The 27632-nt window shown below is 42.6% G+C and overlaps 1 protein-coding gene across 2 annotated transcripts in view; it reads left to right on the top strand.

The window, feature by feature from the left end:
- Positions 1-30: 30 nt before the first annotated feature.
- LOC148396494 (uncharacterized) overlaps positions 31-27632 on the top strand; it is a 65284-nt gene continuing 37682 nt past the window's right edge. For both annotated transcript variants that reach the window (XM_088379471.1, XM_088379470.1), the window contains exon 1: positions 31-571. In XM_088379471.1, coding sequence (XP_088235597.1) covers positions 566-571 — 6 coding nt within the window. In that variant the 5' untranslated portion in view covers positions 31-565. The remainder of the gene's footprint in view (positions 572-27632) is intronic.

Genomic DNA, 27632 nt, shown 5'->3' with positions numbered 1-27632 from the left:
GAGAAAGATTGCTGATGAGAACCGATGGTTTCAGAAAGAATGGACTGAACTATTTGCTTTCATTGCCAATGCTGAAGCATTGCCTGCATGTTTGATTTGCAATGAGAAGTTGTCAAATAACAAGAAGAGGAATTTGGAGCGACATTTTCTGCTAAAGCATGCTAAATTTGCTGTCGATCACCTAGTTGCAACTAAGAGGAAAGGTGCAATTGCAGTGCTGGTGGAGAAATTTGAGGACCGAAAAAACAGTTTCAAGAAGTGGATTGCATCTTCAAACTCTACTACTGCTGCAGGTTTTGTTGCAGCCCTGGAGATAATAAAGCGCGGAAAACCATTCACCGATGGCGAGTACGTGAAGGATTCATTCATTAAAATATCAGAGTGCCTATTTTCGGACTTCAAAAACAAAACCAAGATCATTCAGTAAATTAAAGACATGCCTTTCCGCACAAACAATATCACCGATCAGCAAATCAAGGACATCAATTCATCTCCAGCTTTTTCTCAATTGCCCCCTGATGGATTGGTCGTGTGACGTGTCCGATATCGAACAGACAGCTCTGCTATGCAGGTACGTGAACTCTAATGGGCCGCAAGAAGAAATGATCAAATTAATACTATTATTATTATTATCATTATTATTATTTTAATAGTAGGCATACAAGTTATGTATTGACAGTCTGTGTTGCATTATAAAAGGCTTTTAGATTTTTGCGGCTCCAGACAGGTATGTATTTTGTATTTTGGGGCCAATGTGGCTCGGAACATTTTGGGTTGCTGAACCCTGTCTTAGCTTTTCTACTTTCAAGATAAATTGTGATCAGTGCCTGACAAATTTCTGTATTGCACAAAAATAACAAAATCAACAAAAACGGGGCTATTTGGAAAGGGATGTGCAAAATAATGGATGGAGGTGATAAGTAAGAGAAGAGGCTGATGTACAAGTGAAAAAAGGGATGACATCACTGAGAAAATGCTGAGCTGGATTTAAGGGCTCCTGACTGAAAGAGGTGCACTCCCACTGAGCACCGTGCCTCTCACTCTCATGAGATGTACAGTGCAGGTCGTGTTCTCATCCGTACATGGTTGGTTAATGGAAGGGAGGTTGAATATTTTAAACAGCCCCTCCACTCTACTTTTACCTCCCTAATCCTCTCTCTTCCTTCCCTCTGTGCAGTTGTGCATTAGTCAAGTGCACACATGACCCTGTTTCTATGACTGCAATTCACAATTGAAACCTGCATGACATCATAGTGATTTTTTGAAAATAGGATGCATACAGTGGAACATTAAAGGTTGACTAAAATCTATTTTGGGATGCCGGTTGATCTCCAATATCAGATTTTGTAAATTATTGTGTAATAGTAAATAAAGGTGCTTTTGTAGCTATCATTGAAAAAAAATGCACAAAATACATATGCAGTTAACATCCTTTAATGTGTAAAAACACCTTAGGCATTAAAATGAGAGCTGGTGAAGCTGCCAACAAACCTCACTTTTTAACATTCTTAATTGCTACACAATTGTAAAAAGGAAGGCAAAACCTTTTTTTTTTTTATAAAACATTGACACATAACACATTCGCATTTGCTGACCTCATTGCAGCTTTTCCTTCAGAGCTATTCCGATAATTACTACAAGTCAAGATATATCAGTGCACTGCAGTTCTCCACTTCTGCAATGTACAACCACATTAATAAAAAATAATTTCCTAATGAATACATCTTTGAGTGTCGCCGCTACATGTATTCTGTTACTCCCCAAGCCTGTATATATGGACGAGGTAATAGCATTCAGGCCTTAAACTTGCCTGAAGCCAAAGCGTTATACACACTACATTGTCACAATTCATCTCCAACTGAGTGTAAAAATTACACACACTCAAGGATATACAATTACAGCCCCGAACATTATCTTGTACAGAAGCATACTCCCACACACTCACACTTGCGCTCACTAAGACAACCAGGATAGCCTGCTGAGGATTCTGAAGGCCTCTCTTGGACTAGCGCCATAGACATTCCTCCTTCCCCAGGTTGCCATTGGTTCATCAGAGCTCAGCCAGTGCACTCTGTCACCCCGTAAGCGTTTGTGTGTGTGTGTGTGCGTGCGTGTGTGTGCGTGCGTGTGTGTGCATGCACGTGCATGCTTGCGTGAGCGTCCGTGTTTGCATGTGTGAACCATTCACCGATAAAATGAGGCCCCACCGTGCCCATACAGTATACGTATATACAGTCCTACTGTACTCACATCTATACACTTGTTGGCTGAGAGCCAGGAGCAACAACTGAGGAAGGACACGCTGGGATGAATGTAGGGTGGCTATTTATTGTTACTTGGAGTACAAAGAAGCAGTACGTTCCGCCATGAAAAACTATTAAAATCGGTTCAGTGTTGGAGCGCAGAAAGTGTGAAACTGTTGTTGACTGTGCAATTGTACATGTCAGCTATTGAAAGACATTTGCTCCACCTCAACCAGCTGTAAAACTAAGATATTAAGCTCCTTGAACAGAAGGAATTGGACCTGTTTCCATAACGGGGGCTGATTTCGTTTAACTTGCCTGGGTACTGTTCTTCACTATTGTTGGAGCAGCGGGAAGCATATCTTATGGCTTCTAATTTTGTCAAAAATGGCTTGTTCTGGTTTCTACTTAACTACTCTACTTAGTAATATTTGTTTTGAGGAGATGAAATGTAATTGTCTGCCACTCTAATTTAAGGCAGTAAATTCGCATTCAATCAAACAGAAATGTTAAGTTGTGGTAAGCTTGTTGATTTTTTTTTTTTTTTTCGTGAGGCGGGGCGCATTTCTCCCATTTAAAAATAATGGAAATGTTAGTAAGCAGTTGCAGGATCACACTGTCATCATCATAAAAATGTAATTAAAAGATAAGGCTGTTCATAACATTGTAGAATATTTCTCTGCCTCCCAACTTCACAATGTTGAAACATGAATGATGGTATAACACAAAATTAAGTGCCCTTGCAGATTCACCTCACAGCTTTACCTTTTTCCAAGTATATAAAGAAGTTAATGAGAAGTAAAATGTAAAACTACAAAACGGGTTACCTTAACTTTGATAATGCAACTTATTACCAAGAGATTTTCTCCTGGTACATTTTCTTCATTTCTACTGATGGAGAAGTACAGAGATGGTCAGAAAGAGCTGCATTGTGTCTTTGTAGATCTGGACTAAGCATATGACAGGGTGCCCAGAGAAGAACTGTGGTAGTGTATGGGGAAGTCTGGAGTGGCAGAGAAGTATGTGAGAGTGGTACAGGACATGTATGAAAGCTGCAGGACAGGAGTGAGACGTGCTGTAGGGATGACAGAGGTGGAATTGGGACTGCATCAAGGATCAGCTCTGAACCCCTTCTTGTTTGATATGGTGATGGACTGGCTGACAGATGAGGTCAGACAGGAATCTCCATGGACCATGATGTTCGCAGATGACATTGTGATCTGTAGTGAGAGTAGGGAGCAGGTGAAGGGAAATTTAGAGAGGTGGAGGTATGCCCTGGAAAGAAGAGGAATGAAGATTTGCCGAAAGAAGACAGAATACATGTGTGTGAATGAAAGGGATCCAAGTCGAATGGTGAGACTACAGGGAGTAGAAATCCAGAAGGTAGAGGATTTTAAGTACTTTGGGTCAACAGTCCGGAGCAACGGAGAGTGTGGAAAAGAGGTGAAGAAGCACATTCAAGCAGGGTGGAACGGGTGGAGAAAAGTGTCAAGGGTGATGTGTGATAAAAGAGTATCAGCAAAAATGAAGGGAAAGGTGTACAAGACAGTGGTGAGATCAGCGATGCTGTATGGTTTAGAGCTAGTTGCACTGGGAAAAAGACAGAAGGTAGAGCTGGAGGTGGCAGAGATGAAGATGCTGAGGTTCTCTTTGGGAGTGACGCGGTTGAATAGGATCAGGAATGAGTGCATCGGACGGACAGTGCATGTTTGGTGTTTTGGAAATAAATCCAGAGAGGCCAGACTGAGATGGTTCGGACATGAACAGAGGAGAGATAGTGAATATATTGGTAGAAGGATGAGGCGGATGGAACCCCCAGGCAGGAGGTCAAGAGGAAGACCAAAAAGGAGATTTATGGATGGAGTGAAAGAGGACATGAAGTTAGTTGGGGTGAGAGAAGAGGATGCACAGGATAGGGTGGGATGGAAACAGATGGTTCGCTGTGGTGACCCCTGAGGGGAAAAGTCGAAAGGATAAGAAGACATTTTCTTCATTTCATGTCCTCCATTTAACACCTCTTCATTTACTTTTGATTTTTCTTCAATAGAGATCTTGTGAATGAGTTCTTATGTGTTATGCTGATATGATTTTGCATTTAAGAACTAAGAATGATTACATGACTGGAGAACGCTTCAAGGAGACACATTATGCTTAAAAAAGCATCCATCTTAGTATCATGCCTTCTCCGCATATCATACAGACCTGATAGCTGACGGACACATTTTCAGAAAAAGACAGATTCGTAAACATTAACTTGCTCACACAAAATAACCAGTCATGACTAAAAATAAAATAAAAATCCCCGCCTTTAACCAAAATCCACAAAAAAATCAGGTACTGTAGTGAAGTCAAATTTATTTATATAGCCCTTAATCACCCAAAAAAACATCTCAAAGGACTTCACATGGCCACAGATGACAATTATTGTCGACATCCCCTGGTCTTAACCCTCCAGGAAGGCTAGGAAAAACTCACTGTAGCTTCTGTCTGCATTACGACAAACATACTGTAGTCAACCAAATAAATGAATGAATGGATGAATGAATAAATAGATAGATAAATAAGTAAATAAATAAATAAATAAATAAACCTAGGATAGGCTCCAGCACTCTCCGGTGACAGGATAAGCGGTGTTGAAAATATAGATGGATACCAAAAAAATCCAGTTATATGTATTATAGCAATAGCATTATATCTACGTCGACTCCCACTTTATGTTCATATCTTCATCAATGCAGTGCTCCTCACGCACATCGTTGTTACTCTGCCCTTCCAGTTGTTTAATATTTGCTCTTGAAGAAACTTAATAACATTAGAACTATTGCAAGAATAGCAAAAGATAAGGGCGGTGCTGGCTGATGTACAACGTACGTGTGTGCGTGCCTTCAGAGACCAAAAGTGTAAGACTGAATGGTTCAAATGGGTTCAATTATCATAACAGAATAACAGAAATCAACTGTGGCTTGGCCACCCATCTGGGTTGCAGAGCTCATAGCCTGGTCTGGAGTATGAAGATGCTCAAGGGAGCCCACACGCACAATTACATACACGCACACAGATATTTGCACACACACGCACGCACGCACGCACGCATCTACATGCACTTTCAAAGTCAGTAAAGCCCTCGCTGGTGGAATTGTACTGGCTGGAGACGATGCCAAGTCAATAACAAGAATTATCCCTGATGCTTAACTTCCTGGAAGTGCTGTCTGGTCTCAGCACTTCATGTACCTGTTTAGTGCTCCAGCTCCTGCCTGGCTGAATGGTGGTCTGGATGGGGCTCAGAGGGGTCTATCACTTCTCAGTATTTCCCTACAGCTTTCTCCAACTTCAAAGGAAATCATAGGTTTCCAAGGTTGAGTGAGTTATTTTTGCTCTCAGCAATGAGATCTTGTGGACTTGGAAAACATTTTTTTTCATCACGCATAATCAAACATGGGTTACTAATCTCTTTGTATCACCCGCAAGCCTCAAGGTTAATTGTCACATGTCCAATGGAGAAGAGGCATAGCTTCAAGGGTGCATTGATCATAGTGTTGGTATGTAGAAGATGTCTCCTCAGGGAATTCTTGAGGTCTCTCTATGACCCCTGGGTATCATTGTTATTGTCAAATTGTACCAATGCGGTCACAACAACATTTAGTGAAACATGAATGTGCTCATTGAAAAACCTCACAAATGCCTTATTCCCCCAAAGAACATTGAGTCCTGAACAATCCCTTCCTATATTAACAGTAACCCTGTGGATGGAAGAGTTATATCGCTCTTGTGTGTCATTAGATGGATCATTGGGCAGATGGCCTCAACTGGTAGTATTCATGTTTCCCAACAAGACCAAGCAATTACGAAATGCCTGTTAGCTAGAAGACTACTTCCTGGTTCATGGAGGATGAACTGTATGTGTCCTGCAATGCATTGTTTGATAATATCAAAATGGCCAATGGGAAAATTATTATTGAATCAACGGAGCCTGAGGTGGCCCAAGACTTTTGCTTTTCAGTGAATACGTAACTTTCTACTTAGTGCGGTTGCTAAATTAGAATAATGCTTGTCATTTGCATACTTATTGAAGCATAAAAACGATCGCAACTCTGAACCTCCTTCTGAAGTTCAAATGGTGAAAGCAATTTAGAAGCGTCACGGACGATTTTTAAGGATTTCTCAGGATGGATGGAGTAATACAACTGGTCTAACTTATCTTTGATTGAAATGGCTTCTGGTTTCCTGCCTTAACATTTCTTTTGGCTGCCAACCCTCAGCTGCACACCACTTACGTCAGAGAATCCCACTGTTATCCAACCCAATGACAGAAGTGCTCACTCAGCCAAAAATAGAGCAGTCCTTTCTGGACGGATTTCAACGAGCATGACTAGACGATTGTGACCTGGATCTATTTGACGAGTTTCAATTTCACTGTCCTACGTGTGGCCATTGGGGCTTGATTAGAACGGCCTGGCGTATTTCAACAACCCATAGTCAACTAGCATGACCCTGATTTGACTGCTTGGCTGCCATTAATGCGGCCTGTCGTCAGTAGATAGAGCACGACTTGTATGGCCCGAGTGTACCAGATGGAGCCCCTACTTTTTTGGCCAGGGCTTGTAGGACAAGGCTCAACTAGTGTGGCCTTGGCGAAAGCAGGGGCCTCTGTGTGATTAAGGATGTGTTTGTTTCCCAGGCAGCAAGCAGGCAAGGTGGCGACATTGCTTCTGCACAGCCAAGGACTTAGTGTTTGGGTAGGCAGCGCCAAAACAAACTTCTGTGATTGCCTCCCATATGCCCTTCTGACCTTTGTGTTTCAACTGCCAGGCAAAGTGGAGGAAAAGGGGTAAAGGGAGAGGGAAGAGGTGGTTTTGGAGATTTGAGGGGGAGAGGATGGGGGTATGAAAACTTGTGGTTTGGGTTTGAGATGAGCTATGGGCTCAAGGGCAGGAGCAGTCAGAATAGAAGGATGTCTCATGACCTTTAGCATGACCTCTGACCCTGAAAAGGGCATTTGGGTGATCTGTTCATCTAAAGTAATGTAGAAAAGTCTTAGACCAACACCAGAGTTGTTGTTTTAATTGATTCCTTAACTAATAGCAGGACGATCACAGTCATTAGGAGAATTGTACAAAAAGTTCAAAACATAGAAGAGGTGGTGTCACACATTTTAGGATGGGAATACAGGGATGCATGATGTCTGAGTCTCTGTGGCATCAATGGAAGCATCCATCGAATACAATCAGGTATCAATTATCTAATCATGAGCAATTTTTTTATGGACCAAAGTCCAAGATGGCAAAGATTAAGTAAGAGAAATGGACAGGCATGAAAGGGAGTCTTGTCGTCTGAGAGCTAGTGTGGTTCGGGTTAGGTTGCGGTCGAAGCCTTGAGAGAGCGATGGGAGACATGGTAGTGGCGGGTGGGGGCACAGGGGGCGAGCAAGGCAACGCATACTCGCAGCATTCAAATGGAGCTCCCATTGGGAGGTTTTACGCTTCAAAATGGTTTCCTGTGACGTGGATTGTGTGTTTGATTTGAGCTTTGAAGGGTTTGTGTTATTCTCGGGAGGGGAGAATCTAGCACGCTCTCATTTCCGCACTAAGAACAGCCAGCAGAAAGTTGGCAAGCCGACACAGGGGATTGTAAAGACAGATTTTGCTCTCCCTCCTTATAAGAACCGCATTTTTTTTCTGTCTTTCGCTCGCTTTTGCTGTTTTTTTCCCTCCCACGTTTTTTCTGCTGAACCTGCTCCAGGATTTGCTCTGCATATTGATGGATTGTCAGTAATAATTGGACCTGCCCAGGCCCTAGTACATCTATGAGTTTCCTGGGCTGCCTGATTTTCCTCTCATCATAAAATGTTTGGGAATCTCTCCAAAAATGTACACTGCCGTTAGAGCACATGTTCATGCTTTCAAACTCCACAGGGTAGCAGAGTTAGCAATGAGAAGTGACGTCTGGCCAAGAGTGAATGAATAAAAGTGTGGTCAGTAATAGTATGCAGACTAGAAATACAGGGGTCATGACAGAGGGAGGGAAGGCGCATACGCTGAGGCAGCGGGAAGCCACCATTAAGCCCATGACAACAAGTCATAAAAACCACCATAGAGCTTACTGTTCTGCCAACTACTGTATTTGACAGAGCCAAGAAAATGACAAAAATCAACAGTGGACGTGTTTGTGTTAGGGGAAAATCTGTGGAACCCCACTCACTTTCCCGACTCAGCACTTTTTCCTTTCTTTCTCCTTCATTTTCCCATTCTCTCTTTTTCCTTTGCTCCCCCTCACATACCCCGGTCTTTGTTTTCTTACTGTAAATACTGTACTATATGTCTTCTGCTCGTGTAAGAGGACAATTATTGGAACAGCATGTCTACTGTGTGGCACTCGGGGAAAAAGCTAACTCCTATAGGCCAATTTTCTCCATGAGTTATGCAAATAGTTTGGATGCAATGCGTGGGATTTCCCTATTATGTGGCATTGTAGAAAGGTCTGAGGGGTTCCACTGACGTCCCAATAATTTACTACTTCCCTCCATGTATGACTAACTTCTTTGTTGCACATGAAACAAAATCTTCTGCCTAGTGATGGTTACTAACATATGTATGTCCAAAGAGCATTTCAATTTATTTGTGTGAAATTTCCTTTAATTTGCACCTGCCTTTCTTAATATCCACGTTTGGTTGGTTGGTTGGTTGGTTGGTTGGTTGGTTGGTTGGTTGGTTGGTTGGTTGGTTGGTTGGTTGGTTGGTTGGTTGGTTGGTTGGTTGGTTGGTTGGTTGGTTGGTGTGGTTGGTGTGGTTGGTTGGTTTTAGTTAACTCTTGTTTATGTTTTTAAAATGCTGTTGAATGACGCTAACAGTACAAACAAAATATTTTTCAAATTTTTTTCAATTTTTTATTTTTGCACAGCTGAATCAGGTGTTAAAAACATTCAAAGAGAGATTCTTCCATTTCATTAAAACATGGTATTTAACAAATAAATTATCGTTTAATTGACTGCTAATCTACTTTATTGCTAATTTTGGAATATAAAATACCCACCTTGAATCGACATCACTGTATTGTGGGTTTTAAATGTTTGTCTTGGAGTTGTGTTTTAATACATACATTTAATCACCTCATTTGAGAATAGTAGCACATTTGCAGATAAACAAAAGCCAATAAAGATTGATCCATATGGGACAGTCACTGAACAAGTTGCACAATGGTTGTTGAAAATGATGTGGAATGCTAACGTATCAGCATACCAAACACTGTGATTCATTTCAATCTCTCCTTGTGTGTGTATGCGAGGTCAATATCTTTGCATCTCAGTTAAAAATTAAACAACTTACTCTATAAGATACCTTGATAACATGCGGCAAGCAGCGGCTGTCTGACAATGACTTGTTTCCTGAGGAAAGACAAAGAAAAAGAAATTCCACTGGCTGATCTCCCACCCCGGCCCTCAGCAAATGGGCTCTTGATTGTCCACAGGCATCATTGTTGGTGCTCCCCTGTACCAATAAAGCACAGCACAGAGAAAAGCACAGGCCCTCCAGGTCTTGTTATTGCACTTTTTGGCAGGTACCCCCAGTCTCAGCATGAACAACAACAATAACAACATTAGCCCACAGCTCTGGGTCCTGGACCCAAGTCAGAAGCAGCCACAGAGAGAGGGTGTGCATGCCCAGTTAATCTTGCATTCTGTAGATCCAGTCTGACTCCTATCTAGTGCTCCAAAGGGAAAAATTAGCAAATATCACCTTTTTTGTGTCACCACTCAAAATTACGCCAGTTGGACGTATACTCGAGCATTTGCAAAACGCTTGCTCTGTCCTCAGAAACTGGGGTCTCCACTGCAGAGAGAGATTCCTGGATTTCCTAAAGATAAACAAAAGGAAGGGAATTCACACAAGTTTCCAAACAATTTATCGAAGCAGTTTATATAAAGACCACACAACATCCTCATGGGCTTAAGCCAGTCGTAATTAAAAAGTTCAGTCTGTGATGTCTTCAACAACGTATCCATCTTGCCTCTGTGTGTTGTGATGGTGGCCTGTTTTGTTTTTGTCGTACCTCTTGTCGTCACTTGTTTTCCCTGTAACATAATATCTGTATGTGTGTTCGTTCATGTGTGCACGTGCATCTATTATATTGACAACATCTTGAGACGGCCTCCCATCACTGATGTGACTCATAAAGGCCCTTACTGTTTCTTTGACCGTTCATTCATTCATCAGTCTGTATCCTTTTGAACCAAGTGTTCCATAGGCACTGATTACAATAGGCTTGTGACAGTTATGTCCTAGATATTTATATTTGTTGACAGCGCAGCTGCACTTGAGCATTAAAACATATTTTCCAGATTTTTGTACTGACGCAAGCATAGTTGTACTTGTTTGGTAATTTGCTTCATCTCTCTGTGCCATGCTGAGTGTTCCAGTGAACTGCAGGGGTTTCCTTTGACATGCATCTGACAATTTGATGGAAATTGTTTTATGCCTGTTGGAAACACCAGATGCCCACTTCACAGATCTGTGAACTTTCCGTGGGCAACTTTATATCATCTGCCCTGAGAAGTCTGCTTGCAATTCTATACAAATGCACTTTGCACGCTCTGGCCTTCTGCAGGATTCAACCAAATCGTCCAACTCTGACTGTCATCACGCCTTTATTCGCGTCTTTCAAGGAACACCATTCGATTGGCAGAGATAGTAAATCAGCTGCGTTCACGCCCACACTAATGCAAAACACCTTTTTTAAATGAGTCTTGAATGAGTCTGGCTTGCACGGGCCTAAGAAAATACCAAAACTCCTGATCGAAGACGTCATTAACTGGTTATATTACTCATTTACTTCAGTGACAGGCTTTTGTCCCAGTTGGATGATCACTTTTTTTGTGCTTCTTGTTGCTTTTTATTCATTTGTATTTTTCATCTTTTGATGTCGGTTTGGGGCGGCATGGTGGTGCACTGGTTAACACGTCTCCCTCAGTGCGGAGGTTGTGGGTTCGATTTCAGCTTTGGCCTTCCTGTGTGGAGTTTGCATGTTCTCCCCCATGCATGTGTGGGATTTCTCCGGATACTCTAGTTTCCTTCCACAATCCAAAAACATGCATGGTAGGCTGATCGACCACTCCAAATTGTCCGTTTGTGTAATTGTGAGCGTGAATGGTTCTCTATGTGTACCCTACGATTTGCTGACGACCAGTGGTACATACCAGTGCCTAATTGAACTAAAATTGGATTGAACAGTAAGAATGTCAATGCCACAAACACAGAGAGAAGGACATAATTCACCATGGCAGCAGAAAAACACGTCGGAAGTTCCTGGTCAGGACTTAGGAGCCAAATAAAAAAGTGAACAGCATAGGACTACTCTATGGCTTATATCTGACTCTGAACTGGATATGCTGTATTGAAAATTGCCAACATTTCTCTTTTAAGATCATCTTTTCTTTGCCACACAGTAGATTCTAAATCCAAGCGGATAAGAACCTTTCCAACGAACAACCAGCGAGATGGATAAAAAGAGCTGGAGGCCACAGGCGGGTTCAGGTGACTCAGCTTTCCCTTTCCCCCTGGAAGCTGAAACATGGGAGCTGCGGGTTTCAACCCCCCAAAGTTTTATTAGAACACTGGCTTTTTAACAGGAGGGAAAAACAATGTTACAGCGGCTTCCTGCACCAGAGTGTTCCCCAGCAGTAAATATAACAGGGATTGGATTAGAATATGATCTGGCATCAGGTGAATGTCATCCCCCACCACAATCACCAATAGACTTCTCTTGTGTAGAGGAATATGCTGACGGTATTTATTTCATAGAATTATAAAATTATATTGTACGTAGATTCTCACTTAATAAGTGAATGGACGGCTCTGTGTGCCTGTTTAATGCCCGGCATTATTGTCCACAAAGGCTTAGAGGAAACTATAGCATACGCAATTTTCTTTTTCTTTCTATCTTCTTTTTTTGCATTCATGCAAGATTCCATAGTGTCGTAGTTATGTGTTTATGACTTACGTAGCACAGTTAGCATGCTTCATTCATGATACAAAGAAGCTCTGTCAGCTCTGCACGATGAATCAGAATGCAGGGAAGCTGAACGTGTGACAGTAGCAGTAAAAACAAACCAAATTTCTCCACTCTGGAAAAATCTAACAACTGATCCATGTTAAGTTTCCAAACTCTGTTGTGGTTGGCAACCAAGGAAAATGGCAACAGGGGTAAAATAACATATCTGTAGTGAGACGGTATCCAGCCAACAGTTTACTGTATGTACTGCATGTGTGTGAGGTTTGTGGGCACAGGTGCTTGTTTGTGGGAACATCATGTATACAGTGTTTTTTACAGCATGTTTGCTCATGTGTGTATCTTAATGGGATTCACTTGCCATTTATGAAACCCTCCATCTGCGATTACTGTACTACATAAAGGCAACGAAGCAGACATGAAACATCACGCAATACTTTGCCGGTTCATTAGCCTGCAGATGCACCATTTGTTTTGCAAACTGGTGACAGGACATGCCCTGATTAAACATACATAAACAGCTAAGCAAATGGATGGCATGTGTAAATTCCCTCTCGACCATATGCAATGGATCACCGGCACTCCACCTCGTGTGATGGTTTCGGATCAAAGAGACTCTACTCCAGCTGGTCTGAAGGGGTTGCCTTGTTTATGTATTGTTGTGTTTGCACCGGTGTGTGTGCATGTGCAGTTTATGGAACAGGTTTCAGACAGACAGGCACTCATTATTGAATTTTATCTCTGAAACTTCCAAAAGAGAGCTGCAATGGCAGCATGCTGACATCCGGTCGACGTGAATCATATTGTGCTTATGTTTGTGGATGTGAGTAATACAGAAAGTAGGCCTGTGCACATCATTCATTCATTGCGTGTTTGTCCAGGGGAAAAGCACATGTGCTGCCAGAGTGCATATTGCAATTACAAAGTACTAAATTAAACGACATGACCTCATCCATGGAGAGGTCTAATACATTCACGGCAGATGATACTAAGTGCTCAACTGTGCTTTGTAAATAGGCAACACTTAAAAACAACATAAGTATTTGGTTATATTAAATAAGCGTGATGTCAAAGATGATCAGAATCAGAATCAGCTCCCACTGAGCAGCCCCGAACCATCCTGAAACAAAAGTTAGTCCCCCGATTATGACGTGAATTATGACTATGGTTTTGGCAATTGTCCTCTGATTACAGAAATTCTGGAATTTGAACATTTAGGAATTTTGGACCACAAGAACAGCAGGATCTCGTCTTGATAGGCAAACTCCAAGCAGTAAGGCAACCTCCCATGGACTCCTCAGAAACTGACCTCATGTCTCTCTACAGTGTGTCAAAACCAGGGGAAGGCAAGTCTGGTCCTAGGCAGCTGTTTTTCAGTTCTCCCTGCTGCAGCACATCTGATTCAAATAATCAGCTCATCAGCAAGCTTGATAACGAGCCTGATCATCTTGGGGTCTCTATGACTGGATTTTCCTAACCCCGTCTAAGCACTTGCTTTGGTTCTGTCTTAAAATGGGCTCAAACTCTTCAGCCTGTGTTATTGTATGTAGCATTAACTTGCATCTGTATTTGACAATATTTTTTTATCTAAATACCATAGTGTAGTTACTATACTGGGGGCCGCAGAGGAAAGGATCACTTATTGCATATTTCCAGTTAACTAAATGGAAAATTCAACAGGATTAGAAACGGTTTATAATGGCCCAACGTCTGAGGATTGTAGCAAGGGTGATAACGAGCTCACCTTTTAAAATTGTACTAGCTGATACCGTTAAAAAGTGACGTAACTATTCCCATTTGTGTCTTCCCTAATGAAAAAGTACTTTTCTCAGCTTGTTACTGACCTTCTACCATTCATTAATGTGAAAGTTGGCAGCACTTTGGCGTCCCAGTTAGGAAAAAAATATTGTGGGGGCTACATTCTTCCAGGTACAATCTCTTCTGATGCGCTCACTTGTGGCACACCGAACCAAATGGCTACATCAGAAAGGTATAGCAGCTCTAAAAGTTCATGTTCAGCAGAAGTACATTTGAAGGCATGGTCTCCTTTGTTTTCTAATGGTTGGGGTGCCCAACAAGTACATACATTCTGAGTGCCGGCCCCAAGCCCGGATAAATGAGGAAGGTTGTGTCAGGAAGAGCATCCGACATAAAACAAGCCAACCAAAAAGGATGTGCAACAGGTTACGGTGATAAAAGATGTAGATGGCATTGTGCTGACAAGTGAGGAAGGTTTGTTGAGAAGGTGAAGGGAATATTTTGAAGAAGAAGAAAAGCAAAGAAAATGAGAGAGAGAAAGAAAAGGTTGCATGATGTGGAGAGAATTAATGAAGTGTAAGACATTAGTAAGGATGAGGTGAGGGCTGCGATGAAGAGGATGAAGAGTAGAAAGGCAATTGGCCCAGATGACATTCCAGTGGAGGCATGGAAATGTCTATCTAGGAGAGATAGCTGTGGAGTTTCCAAACAGATTGTTTAATAAAATCTTAGAAAGTGAGAGGATGCCTGAGGAGTGGAGAAAAAATATGCTGGTTAGAAAAATAGCTCAAACCAGAAGCCCACGTGCAAAGGAAACAAGCAACAAAAAATCCCTGTCATGCTGGGATTGACATAATGGGGTTCTTCAGATTTTAGTTTTTATTTAGTAACATTCCTTTCTTATCCAAGCAAGATGATCTGGAAGAAGTTACTTAGCGTAAAGGCTGCTTGAATTTGGAAAATGCTCAGGAAAAGTGTCATTTTTAACAAAGGTCTTCCTTGACCAACTTTTACAAAAAGGATGACGAGATGTTACCCGTATTCCTTAACGGCAGCAATATTCAAATCAACAGATCATCGCTGAAGTTTACAAATGCTAAACTATGGCAGCCAGCTTTTGTTATGTATCTGCGTGCATGCGTTTGCATGTGTGTGTTGGAAAATTCAAGTTGCGTGCGTGTGTGCAATTGTGTGTACTTGTGTGGGAGACTCATGGAGGTTTTGGACCTGTGTGGCCTTATTTAAATTTTACTACAGGTTGGACCAGTTTTCACTGCACTACACGCATTCATTATTACTTCAATGCAGCATTTGCATTATGTAACCAAGACCAAATCTGGCTCATGCAAACCTTTGTGGAAAAATGACTGTTGTATGATTTAATGAGTGAAAGGCACATTTGGTTATAGTTGTACTTGTAAATTACACTACACTGTACAGACAACAGTATTTGGCCACTGAACCCACAGAGAGTGGAACTGAAAGAAAATGTAGAGTTCATTCCAACGTCTGCAGCTATGACACCTTCCACTACTTGGAAAACCTTTGAAGTGTGTCTGTGGAAATGTGTGTCCATTTATACAGACGAGCATTTGCAAGGTCAAATATATAGATCTTCCAAGCATACATTTACAAGCGTATAGAAAAATCCACTCTTTAAAAAGGGTATCTGAATACTTTGTAGTGTATTTGAGTGTATCTTAGGTAAAATAGAACATCTAAGCTTGCTCACAATCCAATGGCTATTTTAAATTTACTCAAGTTTTAAAATGAATTTTCCCACAGGAATTGTTATTTTTCAAGACATATGAACAGGCCCTGTGATTGACTGGAGACCAGTCAAGGTTGTTCATCTCCTCTCCCCCAAAGTAAACTGGGATTGGTTTCACCTCACCCATGGTTTTGGAAAACAAACAGGTGTACAAAATGGATGGAGGGACAAATTTAATAGGCAAGGCAAGGCAAGTTTATTTGTATAGCACTTTTCAGCAATAAGGCAATCCAAAGTGCTTCACACAAGGCATGAAAGGCAGAAAAAGAAAACATTAAAAGCATCAAGGCACACTTGAAAAACATTCAAAAACATTAAAAACAGTTGACTAAAATTAAAATCAGTAAAAATCAAAATAAAACAGGAACGGATCAGTGATACTAAGATGTACGGAGGTGTAAATCGTCAAATTAGGATTTTTTATTTTTTTTTTATTTTTCCATGTTCTCCTAGCCCCAAAATGCAAACGGTCTTGTATGTTATTCTCGATGAAGCAGAAAGTAGCCTGCTCTTCCCGGTGAACACACATACACAAATATGGCGGTTGACCGTTTTTCCACTTTAGAACAAGGATTGCTTATTTTTTGCACAAAATGTAGCTTGCAGAATTTCTCACACTCATATGCTCACATTTTTTCAGCACCATCATACACTGCTTGAGGTCAGAGAATACTAATGCAGCCAGATCTGCCTGTATGACTTCCTGTTGCTTTTGCATAGATTTCCATTCTGCAGACATCTATTTGGGTTGGGGTGGCCCGGTGGTCAGAGGACCACCTTGGAACCAGCTGCATCCGCCCTTCCCTTCTTGCATCCTGGTCAAGTTTTTCAGACTGACACCAACCTGCCTTTGATTTGATGTGCTTAATTTTGTCAGTCAGTGGGATACTATAAATATGAGGAATGGTGTTTATTTTATTGTGCTGCGATATGATTTTCAATTGCCGTATTATTTTTTTCCAGACAGTGTAGTCGTTTCTCTTTCCGAATCGTTTTCTAGCTCTAATAGAGAAAGGGCTGTCTTTTCCAGAAGCTTGTGTAGTTTATAACTTTGGATTTTCACATACTTAGCACTGAGTCAGACATTATATCTAACCGAGCTAAGTATGAAGTTCCTTTTCATGGCTGCTGTTGCTGTAGAGAACAAAAGAGCAATTTCGCTTGCAGCAGTCTGGTTGACATGTCCTGAGTTGACTAAACCTAACCACTGATTTGCTCATGTTTTCAATATTCAGAAGTCCCACATTGTCTTAGTGTTATTGAACTAATTGTGAGCATTTGAAATGTTTTCCAACTCCGATTGGCTCTAGAGCAATCACGATGATGTGTCCCTTGGCTACATCCCAAGTCCAACATTAGTGCCTGGTGTCCCCCAATTTCCAGCTATTCCCGTCTTTCCACAAATGATCAAGAACAGAAGGAAAATAGTTGAAAAAAAGCAAAATGTAAATGTTTAAACTTTTCCATTCAATATCCAAATGAACCAAGCTGAGAAACAGCAGCAGGCCTGACTAAGTCTCATCTAAATGAATCCCAGTTGCAGTGTTATGGTGTGAGCCTTGACATTCAAATAATGAACAGCCTCTGTGTTACACTGACAGGAACACGCACGCATGCACGCAGCCTTTGGCATGGAGACATCATAACCACAGGGGACACCCTCAGGAAAAAAACACATCTTTCTTTCCTTGTTGAGTGGCCAGTGGGACTGGATAGTGGCAGGGATGCTTGAAGTTGGGCTTGTTTTTACAGGAACCACATGTTTTGGGGATGACTGGTGACTGCGGAGGATCTGTTAACGTAGCTCCCTTCTGACAGCAGCCTCGAGTGGCCACATCAGGACCCGGTGACTTATACTTTCCCTGATAAAGTGCTTGTTTTTCCCCTGGAAGCTCATGGAATTTAGCCCCCTCCCCTAACCAGCAACCTGAGCTGTGCCCCCCACTTCCCTTCCCTTCCTTTCATGAGCTCTCAATAACTCATAAATACTTTCATGGAATCCCATAAGCCGTATATGTATTACCAGAACATTGCAGGCATGTATGAACTCAGAAGAGGTTAAAATACGTTTTTTTTTCTAACTTCAATAGACTTGCTTAATGAGCCTTTGGTAATTGTATTTTTTAATGAGGATTAGCACATGTTGAAGCGCTTGTTGTTCTCTGCATAAAATGCATTGAACTAGATTAAAAAAAAAAAAAAGAACTTGCTCAACATAAGCTATGAAAAGTGATGCCATCAAGGAAACCCGTCGAATTTGGCTTTATTACTTACTCATTACATTATAGCCCAGTGGAAAATATTCCGATATTTAGAACATATTTTGGGGGTGAGTAAATTGATCGCGATCCCTTGAACAATGCAATACTGTTGACGGTCCGACTCTTCAGCGTGGAAATAATGCTGATGGGAAGTCAACATTTATTCTGTGGTGTATTTAAACATTTAAATAAGTTATAATGGTATGCACTTTGGTCAATTCATCAACAGAATGGCTTGAGTTCATTTTGAATTTAAATTAGTAATAAATCTTTATCATAGTGAGCTGCAGAGAGAATTACAAAAAGAAAATATATTAGACAGTATTTTATGTCTCTTATCATACAGAAGCGCTCCCTCCAACTCATGTGTATCAGCCCCGACACACAGGCCTTGCAGGGAGGCCTTCACCCCCCTGGCGGATTCCCCTTGAGGTTCCTCTGCTAGGCACGTGTGGGCTACTGTTGGTGGATACGGTATCTATGCATGGCAGGTCTGGGAAAATGGACTGAGTCAGATGTGGAGAAGGTTAAGAAGGAAGGAAGAAAGGAAGGAAGGACAAAAGAAAGAAAGAAAGAAAGAAAGAAAGAAAGAAAGAAAGAAAGAAAGAAAGAAAGAAAGAAAGAAAGAAAGAAAGAAAGAAAGAAAGAAAGAAAGAAAGAAAGAAAGAAAGAAAGGAAGGAAAGAAAACAGCATGGTTTCTGTCAGGCAAGTAGGAAACAAGAGAGAAACAGAAAATGTGTGGAATCACAGAAGGGATTGAGTAAAGGAGGCTCATTCAGGGGGAGATACGGTTCTCCTTTCCCCCCCTTGTTTTTGACGGGCCAGTTGATGTTTTTTCTTTCCCTTCCTTTCCCTTCTTTTTTTTTTGACGCAGGCAGTGGAGACTGGATCTCCCGAGTGAAACCACCTGGTGTGTTGCCCTCCCTTCCTACCCTATTTTCCACACATCTATGCACTCAGTGACCATCTCTGGTCCTGGCCACATGCCAAGTCACCTTGGTAACCCCGCTCGGCCCCGTTACAGTACAAGAGGAAATATTTTGCCCATTTTTATTATCTCTTTATTTGCTGCTGACTGTGCTCTTTGCTAATGTCTCTGTTGTGTGTTCAAGCGTGATTGTATTTTTCTCAACTCTCCCTGTATCCATTTTTGAGGTTTGGAGCGAAGCTTGTGTGTTCCCCTGCTCAACACAGTGCCAGAGAGCGCCGTGTGTGTGTGTGTGTGTGTGTGTGCGTGTGTGTGCGTGTGTGTGTGTGCAGCTTGCTTTAAGTGGAACTTTAAGAGTCACACAACATGCAGCTGGTCTTTATTACTTCCCCTTCGGTTCATTGAAGCATAATTACATTCTGACTTCATCCCAACCTTAGCATGACCTCTGCTCTCCTGTCAGACACACTGGCTGCCCCCCACACACAAACGCACACACAATCATATCTGTCTGCCAGCACGCAAACACAAATATCACACATTTTGTGCATGTGCATGTGCGCAGAATCCCGGCACACTCACGAACGAGCGACAGAATCCTACCTACGGTACAAACAGACATTTAGCCTCAGTCTGAGCTGAGATCATACCGCCCAATATAATAGTGTAAGTGAGCCCAAACACAAATTGGGCTCCCGCTGGAAAACTCTGCTCTGTAAAGACTTGCGTGTGTGTGTGTGTGTGCGTGGGTGGGTGGGTGTGCGAGACTTGCCGGACGGAATTGAGCCCCAGCGACCCCTTTCTTCCCTGCCTCTGTTTTTCCTGTCCTCAGCCGCTCTAATTGGAAACGGTCTCCAATCAGTCACAAGCGATGACTTTTCTCTCACTTTCCTATCCTCCGCCTTTTCTTTGTGTTTCTGGGCTTTCTCATTTTCCCGCTGTTCAGCGGGCTAATGTTATGGGTTTTCCAGTTATTCGTCAGTGTTGTTTTTTTACCTTATTTTCAGGGTTTTCCTCACATCGAAACAGCTGAGTCGCTTTCTTCAGTAGGCCAACACGAAGCAGCGCCTCGGCTGCAACAACTCAGTTAAGGTGGGAATGTTGGATTGAGGTTGCAAAAGGTTGCTCTGAGCCACGTGTCTGTTTTTGTTACCTTAAAACAACACATTAAGTGGGTGTTGGGTTCTCCGGTGCTGCAAAGTAGTTGGACATGGGACCAAGGGTACATCAGGGTTGTTTATGGGGTGATGCTGGACTGGGTGGGCTTGTTAAGTATCATTAAGGCCTCCTGACGTCAGCGGCCGAGTGTTTGGGAAACACAAAATGTCCCTGTGATGTACCCATGCCATGCAACTCAGCTAACAGCAAATATTTACCACACAAAGGCGCACTGCTGGCAAAGCCGAGACATTACCGAGCCAAGTAATCTGCTTGATTATTCTCGCTTTATTCCATAACAGCCATTACAAAGATGTTCCCGCTCCATCATTTAGCTGGAGGAAAAACAGCCATGTGACATCAGTACTGCACTGTATATAAAGTAAGACATATGTGTGTTTTGATTGTCCTTTAGCTACTAGGAGCCGTGCGCTGACGTCACGCGGCTTCTTGTGTTTCCAGAAAATCACGTCACTCTGTGTTATGAGATCATTAACATACTACATGGCAGAGATGTGGGGGTACCCTGCCACCGTTCCAATACATCCATCAGGGTTTTCCTTCCATTTGGAAATGAGGTCACCTTTTAAATGGCAACATGAGTCAAATGTTAAACCAGGTTGGGTCAACTGCAGGAATATCACCCGGCGGTCTGAAATTACTTACTGGGTCCGTGTGTGTGAGTGTGTGTATTTGCGTGATTGCAAACAGCGGTACAAAAGAGTGAGTGTGTCTAAGTTAAAATAGAGTGTGAGACCAGCACATCGTCCAAATAAAACAGTTCTGAGAACGTGGGATGGAAAAGCCTCTGTGAGTGATGTCAGATGCATTTTACACAGGACTGACTTGGAAGGTCATTGCTTCAGTCATGGAACACAGTGGAAGCTCAAAAAAACATTTTAACACCTCTCTCCCCTTCGCAATTTACATTTGAAACTGGAAAGACTTCTGTCACCTTCAGTTTTTGTTCTTTTACCCAAGCAGGATTCATATTCATGATGCTCCTCCACCTGATGTCTCTGTGAAGATGCTTCTTAGTGTGTCAGTGTCCACTGCACGCATGTCCAAATTTAGCCCGCCACGGTTGGCTGATCATTTTTGATGGCGCTTTGTTACTGCTGCTGGTTACTATCGGAGGGGAGCAAAGCCACCTTGGGCTGCTAAATGCATCTGTCACCACTGAATGCTGCCTCTTGCTTGTCTTATCTCTTTTTAGCCTCTTTGCTTCTTCTATTTCAAGCTGCTTAGCGCAGCCAAGGCCCATTACTGGGAGAGAGTGTAAAGGCAGATTTATATGTCTGCGTCAGGGTGTTGCAGGAGCTATGAGTGGAAGCTCTGGCGCTATTGTGCATCTATTCAAGCACAAGGGAGAGACCACGTAAGGTTGATTCTGTGTTTTCTCCTCGACCAGGGGTTCCCAAACAGAAGTGACAAGGATTTGCCAATTGGGGTGCGGGGTCCACCTTATCTACAAAATTTATTTTTGCGTGTCGAGAAATATATTCTCAATGTATAGGATACCTGTCATTTTCATTTCAGAATTTTTTTTCTTCTAGATAATGTAAGATCATCACTGTTCCAAATGCTTCTAGTGTTGAAAGATGGTCAGTAAAGTCGATATCCATTTTGATTGACATTGATTTACAAACGAGATGTCCCAATTTTTGTTAAGTGGCGCATGCAGCAGACGCATCTTCAAACATGTTGGTGTACTTGTCATCTGTATTGGTTATTCTCAAAATAAACTTTAAGCATGCCGATAATATTACCTTTAAGTTTTAAACACACATGCTAATAGTTCACTCGAAGAACCGCTGTTTAGTTGGAAGTGAGGTAATCTCAGAGGAGTAAAAGAAAACACCCCAAATGCTGCGAAGGCTACTTGCATCACAATATCCAGATGAGGGTGTGTACATGTCGGGGAAAATTTACAGCTTTCCCTATTAAATTGATTCATGAACCTTCACTGAGTTTGACGATTCAAAATTACAACTCACTATAGTTCACGTGTTCAATTTTCTGAAGTTGAGATTCTTCTTACAGCAACTACTTTCGACAATACAATGAAACAGTAACCTTCACATCTGCCACCGCACTTCCAAGTATCTGAAGGTTCTGAGAAAGTGTCGAAGCCTACCAACTTGCCTGAGCATGTGGGGATGTGTGCCGTACAAGCAGCAGGTTGAGGGGCCGTGCAGGGAAACACTCTTCAATCGAAAATGAATGGGCCGTTATGTAAGTGCTTACAACATTGAGAAATTATGTAAATAGATCCGTTGCTACACAACAAAGCTCCCCCTGTCAAAGCATAAACAAGATTGCACAAATGATCAAATGCTCACAATGTTGAAATATGGTGGTGATGTACGCATATGTATGTATGCAAAAGTCCTCCCCTCTCCCATCAAAGCCTTTAATGAACATTTTTGGCTCGCATGCCCAGACTTCCACGTAAGCATCGGTAAGTGTTACAGTCAAGCGATTCTCAAGGAATCCACTTGTGAGTTGGACTTCTTGGGTTTGGACTGTTAGAGCTGGCACGGCGGGGAGGTCCAGCTGTGAGCTATCACTAAACACGACATTATCCCACCTCATGCACCCTTTATGCATCACTAGCTGTTTGAACTTTGCAGGCTGTTTTTATTTGGTTATGCATCTAAATCACCAGGGGTCAAATAAACTGCTCTGGTGGAGGTAAACAGCCTGAGGGATAGGCTTTTTCCTCTGGGGGCCTCCAGCCGCTTAGCTTCACACATATACACGTTTGCATGCACACACACGCGCGCCACACGCACACACACACTCCAATCTGGGTATAGATCGACGTGCTCACGCCCATTTGGCATTTATCGTTCTCGAATGCACGTTCATCCTCAAGCAACCTCGGCGGCTGGAGATGAGCAACAGAGAAAGCAGGGCAGGGAGAGGGAGCGGATCAAAGCTGGTGAGTGGGATGGATTCTCTGAAATGAATAGTGCTGGGGGATATTGCTTTAACCTTTGTCCAAAGCACTGTGCTCAGAGACCTCCCTGTTTGTTTTAATGGCACAGAGTTGGGAAGATTCTTTGTATCTGCAGAAAGAATCCAGACTAACAAGACAATCACTGCCTTTAAGGCGGCGTCCCATGTCACCAGAGGTCAGGCATTTACACGCTGTCTGCATCTACTGCTGTGGCTATTTTAAGGTATTACCTAGCGGAGAATTTCAGATCCTCGAAATCCCCTTCAAAAACATTGCATTCCTATACCTGTAGGAATTAGGTCAGCAATGCAGTGGAAGGATGTAACTATGTACAAATCGTTTTTTTTTTTTTTTTTTTTTTTTTTTACTGTACTTCACTGCCATTGACAGCTATTTATGTCAGATTGGAAGGCTGGCAAGTGAATGAAAAGTTGATTTGGCAGGCGTCTGGACTTGAGTATTTTTTTATGACTTTACTTTTACTCCATTCCTACATTTGGATACCCATATATGCACTTTCTACTGTACTTTGTTGAAACGCAAGCGTGATTGATTAATGGATTGATCGATTAATTGATTGATTGAGACCTTGGGGACAAAAAAACGGGACAGCAAGCAACACTGGAGCAAAAGGTATACAACTCAGTTGATTTTTTTTTTTTTCTTTATTTGGCTGCATGTCAGGTGTGTGGCACCTGCATGTGACTGTGATACCGGTAAGTCCGTTCTCGACGGCGTTTGGCTGACTCCGGCTGACTGGGTGAGGCTGAAATGCTAAGGAAAACCTCAGGGATGGAGGACGTTGCCCATTTCTGATGAGTCACTTCTGTGCTATGATGGTACTATGTAGGAATGCCTCACAACACATTCAAAGCAATAGTTCTGTGTCACATTTATCTTCTCGGTCGAACGGCCAATTACACTTGCTGTATGACACGACACTATTTATGTATCATCATAACAACACTTTCAGCAGAGGACAATGAAAAAAAAAACATCATTTGCAAGTCTCGGTTGTGCAATCTCATCAGGCAGAACAAGGGACACAATCTTCAGCAAACTTCGTCATTCATATCAGATTCGGTACAGACATTACGTCCGCTCAACAAATATTTTTTAAAATGGATCGTATTATTGAAATTTATAGTGTGTTACTGAACATTCATCATGTGGAAAATGCTGTAGAAAATAAAATTAAAATGTTGAACTGCTGCCCTTCTATGGTCAGTGTGATATTCTTAGCATTGTGAAGCAGTTAGACAATTCGCTGAGGCAGAAGTAAAGGAAAAAAAAGTGTTTTATTTCAGGGGTAGATCAAAAGTCCCTCCACGCTGTGTCTAGCCACATCTAGGATTATATTAGGATTTATTTTTGTTGGGCCTATCCACTTCACAGGGAGGCCCGGCCATCAACAAATCCTATCCACCACTCCCTGTTTTGATCGAAATCTGCGCGTGAATCTGGATTCTGGATGCACATCAAACTGCTCAGGTCTGTTATGTACTTATCACAGTGGGCGCAGCTCTGTTCTCCACCGGCGTTGAAAGGTCCCATTGTACTGCATCGGAGCCGGCCGCTGGCAGATGTTGACTCGTTATGGCCGATGCTTCCTCTCCTCTCATCACCGTTTGTGTCACTGGCCTCCCCTCCCATTCAGGCCACTGGAAGGATGTTGTGAAAGCACACGATCAGGCACGCACGCTATCCTGCTATCGTTTGCTGGTCCAGATGCTTCGTTTGGAGTGATTTCATGTTTTGAACCAGAGTAAGCAATATTTCAGCAAGCTCTGACCTCTTTGTTCAGAATCATCTCACATGCCCTGTTCATCGTCCGAAAAACTTGACAGTGCTTCGAGCTTTTTTTCATGTCATAAACAGCAGCTGACCCCTGTAGAGGTAAAACAAATTGAGGCACGGAATAGGACAGTGGGTGGGGGTGTTAGTGAGAGTGGGTGGTTGGAAAAACAAGCTTTAAGTGCAGCAAAGGCCAGCGTTTTTGGACTTGCTCAGAGTTCTCTCTTGCCGTCATACTAATAATCAGCCTGTTCCCTGCCCCTTTCTGCTGGGCCTCCCTCCATCACTACACACACAGCTGCACCGCAGCACCCATCACGCTGGCTGGGACTAGGTGGGGCTGCAGGGGGAAGAACAAGAGCATTCAAGTCAAGGAAAGCAGATCCTAGACGTGGACAGAAGTGTGGTGACGAGATAAAATACTGTTACTTGATGACAAGGAGAGGTGCCATTTTACGATCTGCAATGGCAGTCAGTATGCGAATACGAGCAGCTCATCCGCACGCTTCCTCTGCGTGCCTCTTGGAGAAGAGAGCTCATGCCTGCGGTCATGACTTTGACGATGTTGGTTTCGCCTGGGTGGGAGATTTCCCTTCGCTTCAGAGCGCACACATTAGGGCAGACACCCCGCATATGAAGAGTAGAACATTATTCATTCCTCCTTTTAGTCTCTCAAGGCATCGGTGCAAATGCTCACACGAGGGATGAGGAAAGCATTGGCTATGGGCAAATGACTCCCTATTGGAAGTCCTCAACTTCTCTTTTGAGGAAAGTTATTTGGCATTTGTAAATAAATGGGACTTTTTTGGGATGTAGCATAACTAAGCTCAACTAAGCCTTTTCGGATGCTTGCTCATTTTACAAACAATCACGACATTCACCTGTTTCCAATTTGCCGATTCACATGTGGAATGTTCCAAATAGGTGTTTTTGGATCATTCCTCAACTTTCCCATTGCCTGTTGCCTTTTGCTGTCTTTTAGTGTTGTTGGTAAAGCAGGAACATGTTGCAGACACCACAGAATATTTGCATAAAACATAACGATCGTAAGTTTGAACGTTAAATAGCCTGCCTTTGTCATATTTTCAATTGAATGAATCATTTCATCAGCACTGACAGACTGACACACGATTTAGTACGATTTGTCGGCACCTGAGTGTTTGAAAGTTTCTGGCATTCATCATTTGCGATCAAAAAATGCACACCTATGCATGTTTAAAACCAAACTGTATTCTACAGTATTTCCTGTTACGGCCCTAGGCTTTTAACAGAGGTCACTCCTCCCTGTCGTCTTGCCCGCAGGGCCATATCCTGTGCCCTTGCCCAATTAACCTGGCGAACTGCCTGCGGGTGCTCACGCTCTCCTCCTCCTTTGCACGCTCCCGAGACCACTGCCTGCCAGCAGGATATCGCAGCTGCCTGCCATATTTTCTGGATATTTGCCTACTGACAGCGATTCCTTTCCAAAAATTGGAAGTTGCAAACACAAAAATATAGCATCACTCTTCACTGTTATCGCCAAGCGACCAGAAGTTAGCACGCCGTCGTACACCAAATACATAAAAGGTGTATGCACAGAGTCCATTTACACCTTTCACTTTTTCTGCTAAAGACTTTACAGTCGCACAGGTAGAGGCCACAGAGATGTCACTGCGGCAATTCTACGTGCAATTTGCCTTCACACTCGCGCACGACCCACACGCGTTGTTTTGAAAATGTGTTGCAGATGCTGCAACACTGCCATCAGCTGCCTTTTCTTAACAATAACGCACAGTGTTGGTTTGATCAATCCACTTGCCACGGTATTGATAGTTGAAAACACTTCAAGCAAGTGTTAAAATGCCTGACTCCTCTCTTTTAGAAGAATAACATCAACACTAAAAGCCCAAAATCAAGAGAAGTTTCAGGTGAAAATGAAAAAGAGGGGGCGGGGAGCAAGCATACAGAAGAGGAGTTGGAGCAGCCACATTTCCAAATTATTAATATTGGTTTTCGAAGAAGTCCAAATACTCTCAGAGGGGGTCAGCAGAAGGAAGAATGCAGCTGGATTATCTGTCTCTACGCAATTATTTTGGGTTCGGTTGACCTGCCAACCTCTGAGAAATGCATGAAGAAAAAGTCAGCAGTGGCCTTAGTTATATTTAAAACTTAAAATTGAATGAAACACTATCTTCATAGTGGGGTTACAACAAGAACGGGAACTGCCACTTTGGCTGTAGCTAAAAAAACATCCACAGCTCTGAGTGAGTCATTTTCATTCAGACTTTTGTTTTCTTTCAGTTAAAAGCAAGCTCCCCTGCCCAGTCAGCCGGCTAGTGGTGGACACATAAAGCTGTGTCCAAAATCACAGGCTGCGTCCTCTGAAGGCCGTTTTTTCGGCCGTTTTTTAGACTGCATGACGTCACTTCAGACGTCACTCCACAGCACGTCCCGTAACGCATGAATACAGCCTTGAAACTAGCCTTCGTTTTCATGGCGAAGGTCTTTTTTCTTATCGCTTTTAAAAATATTTATTTTGGAACTCAGAACATATAAACACAACAGCCGCTATCTGTCAAACACACGATTTGGCGAAAATATCGCCGCCGTATTGCCCGTTGCACGCTGCCCATTAAATTGTACTCTGTTATTCCGCCTGTCCAAATTCGCCACGGCTTATGCGGTCCACAAAGGCAGAGCTTCCAGGGCTGCGGAAAACCAGCCGTCGAACTGGCCTTCGGAGGACCCAGCCTGTGAATTTGGACACAGCAACAA

Source organism: Syngnathus floridae, chromosome 6, assembly GCF_059516105.1.
Source record: "Syngnathus floridae isolate MCC-2025c chromosome 6, RoL_Sflo_1.0, whole genome shotgun sequence".
Lineage (NCBI taxonomy): Eukaryota > Metazoa > Chordata > Actinopteri > Syngnathiformes > Syngnathidae > Syngnathus > Syngnathus floridae.
Note: the sequence above shows the minus strand (reverse complement) of the source record. Positions and strands in the feature narration are given on the sequence as shown.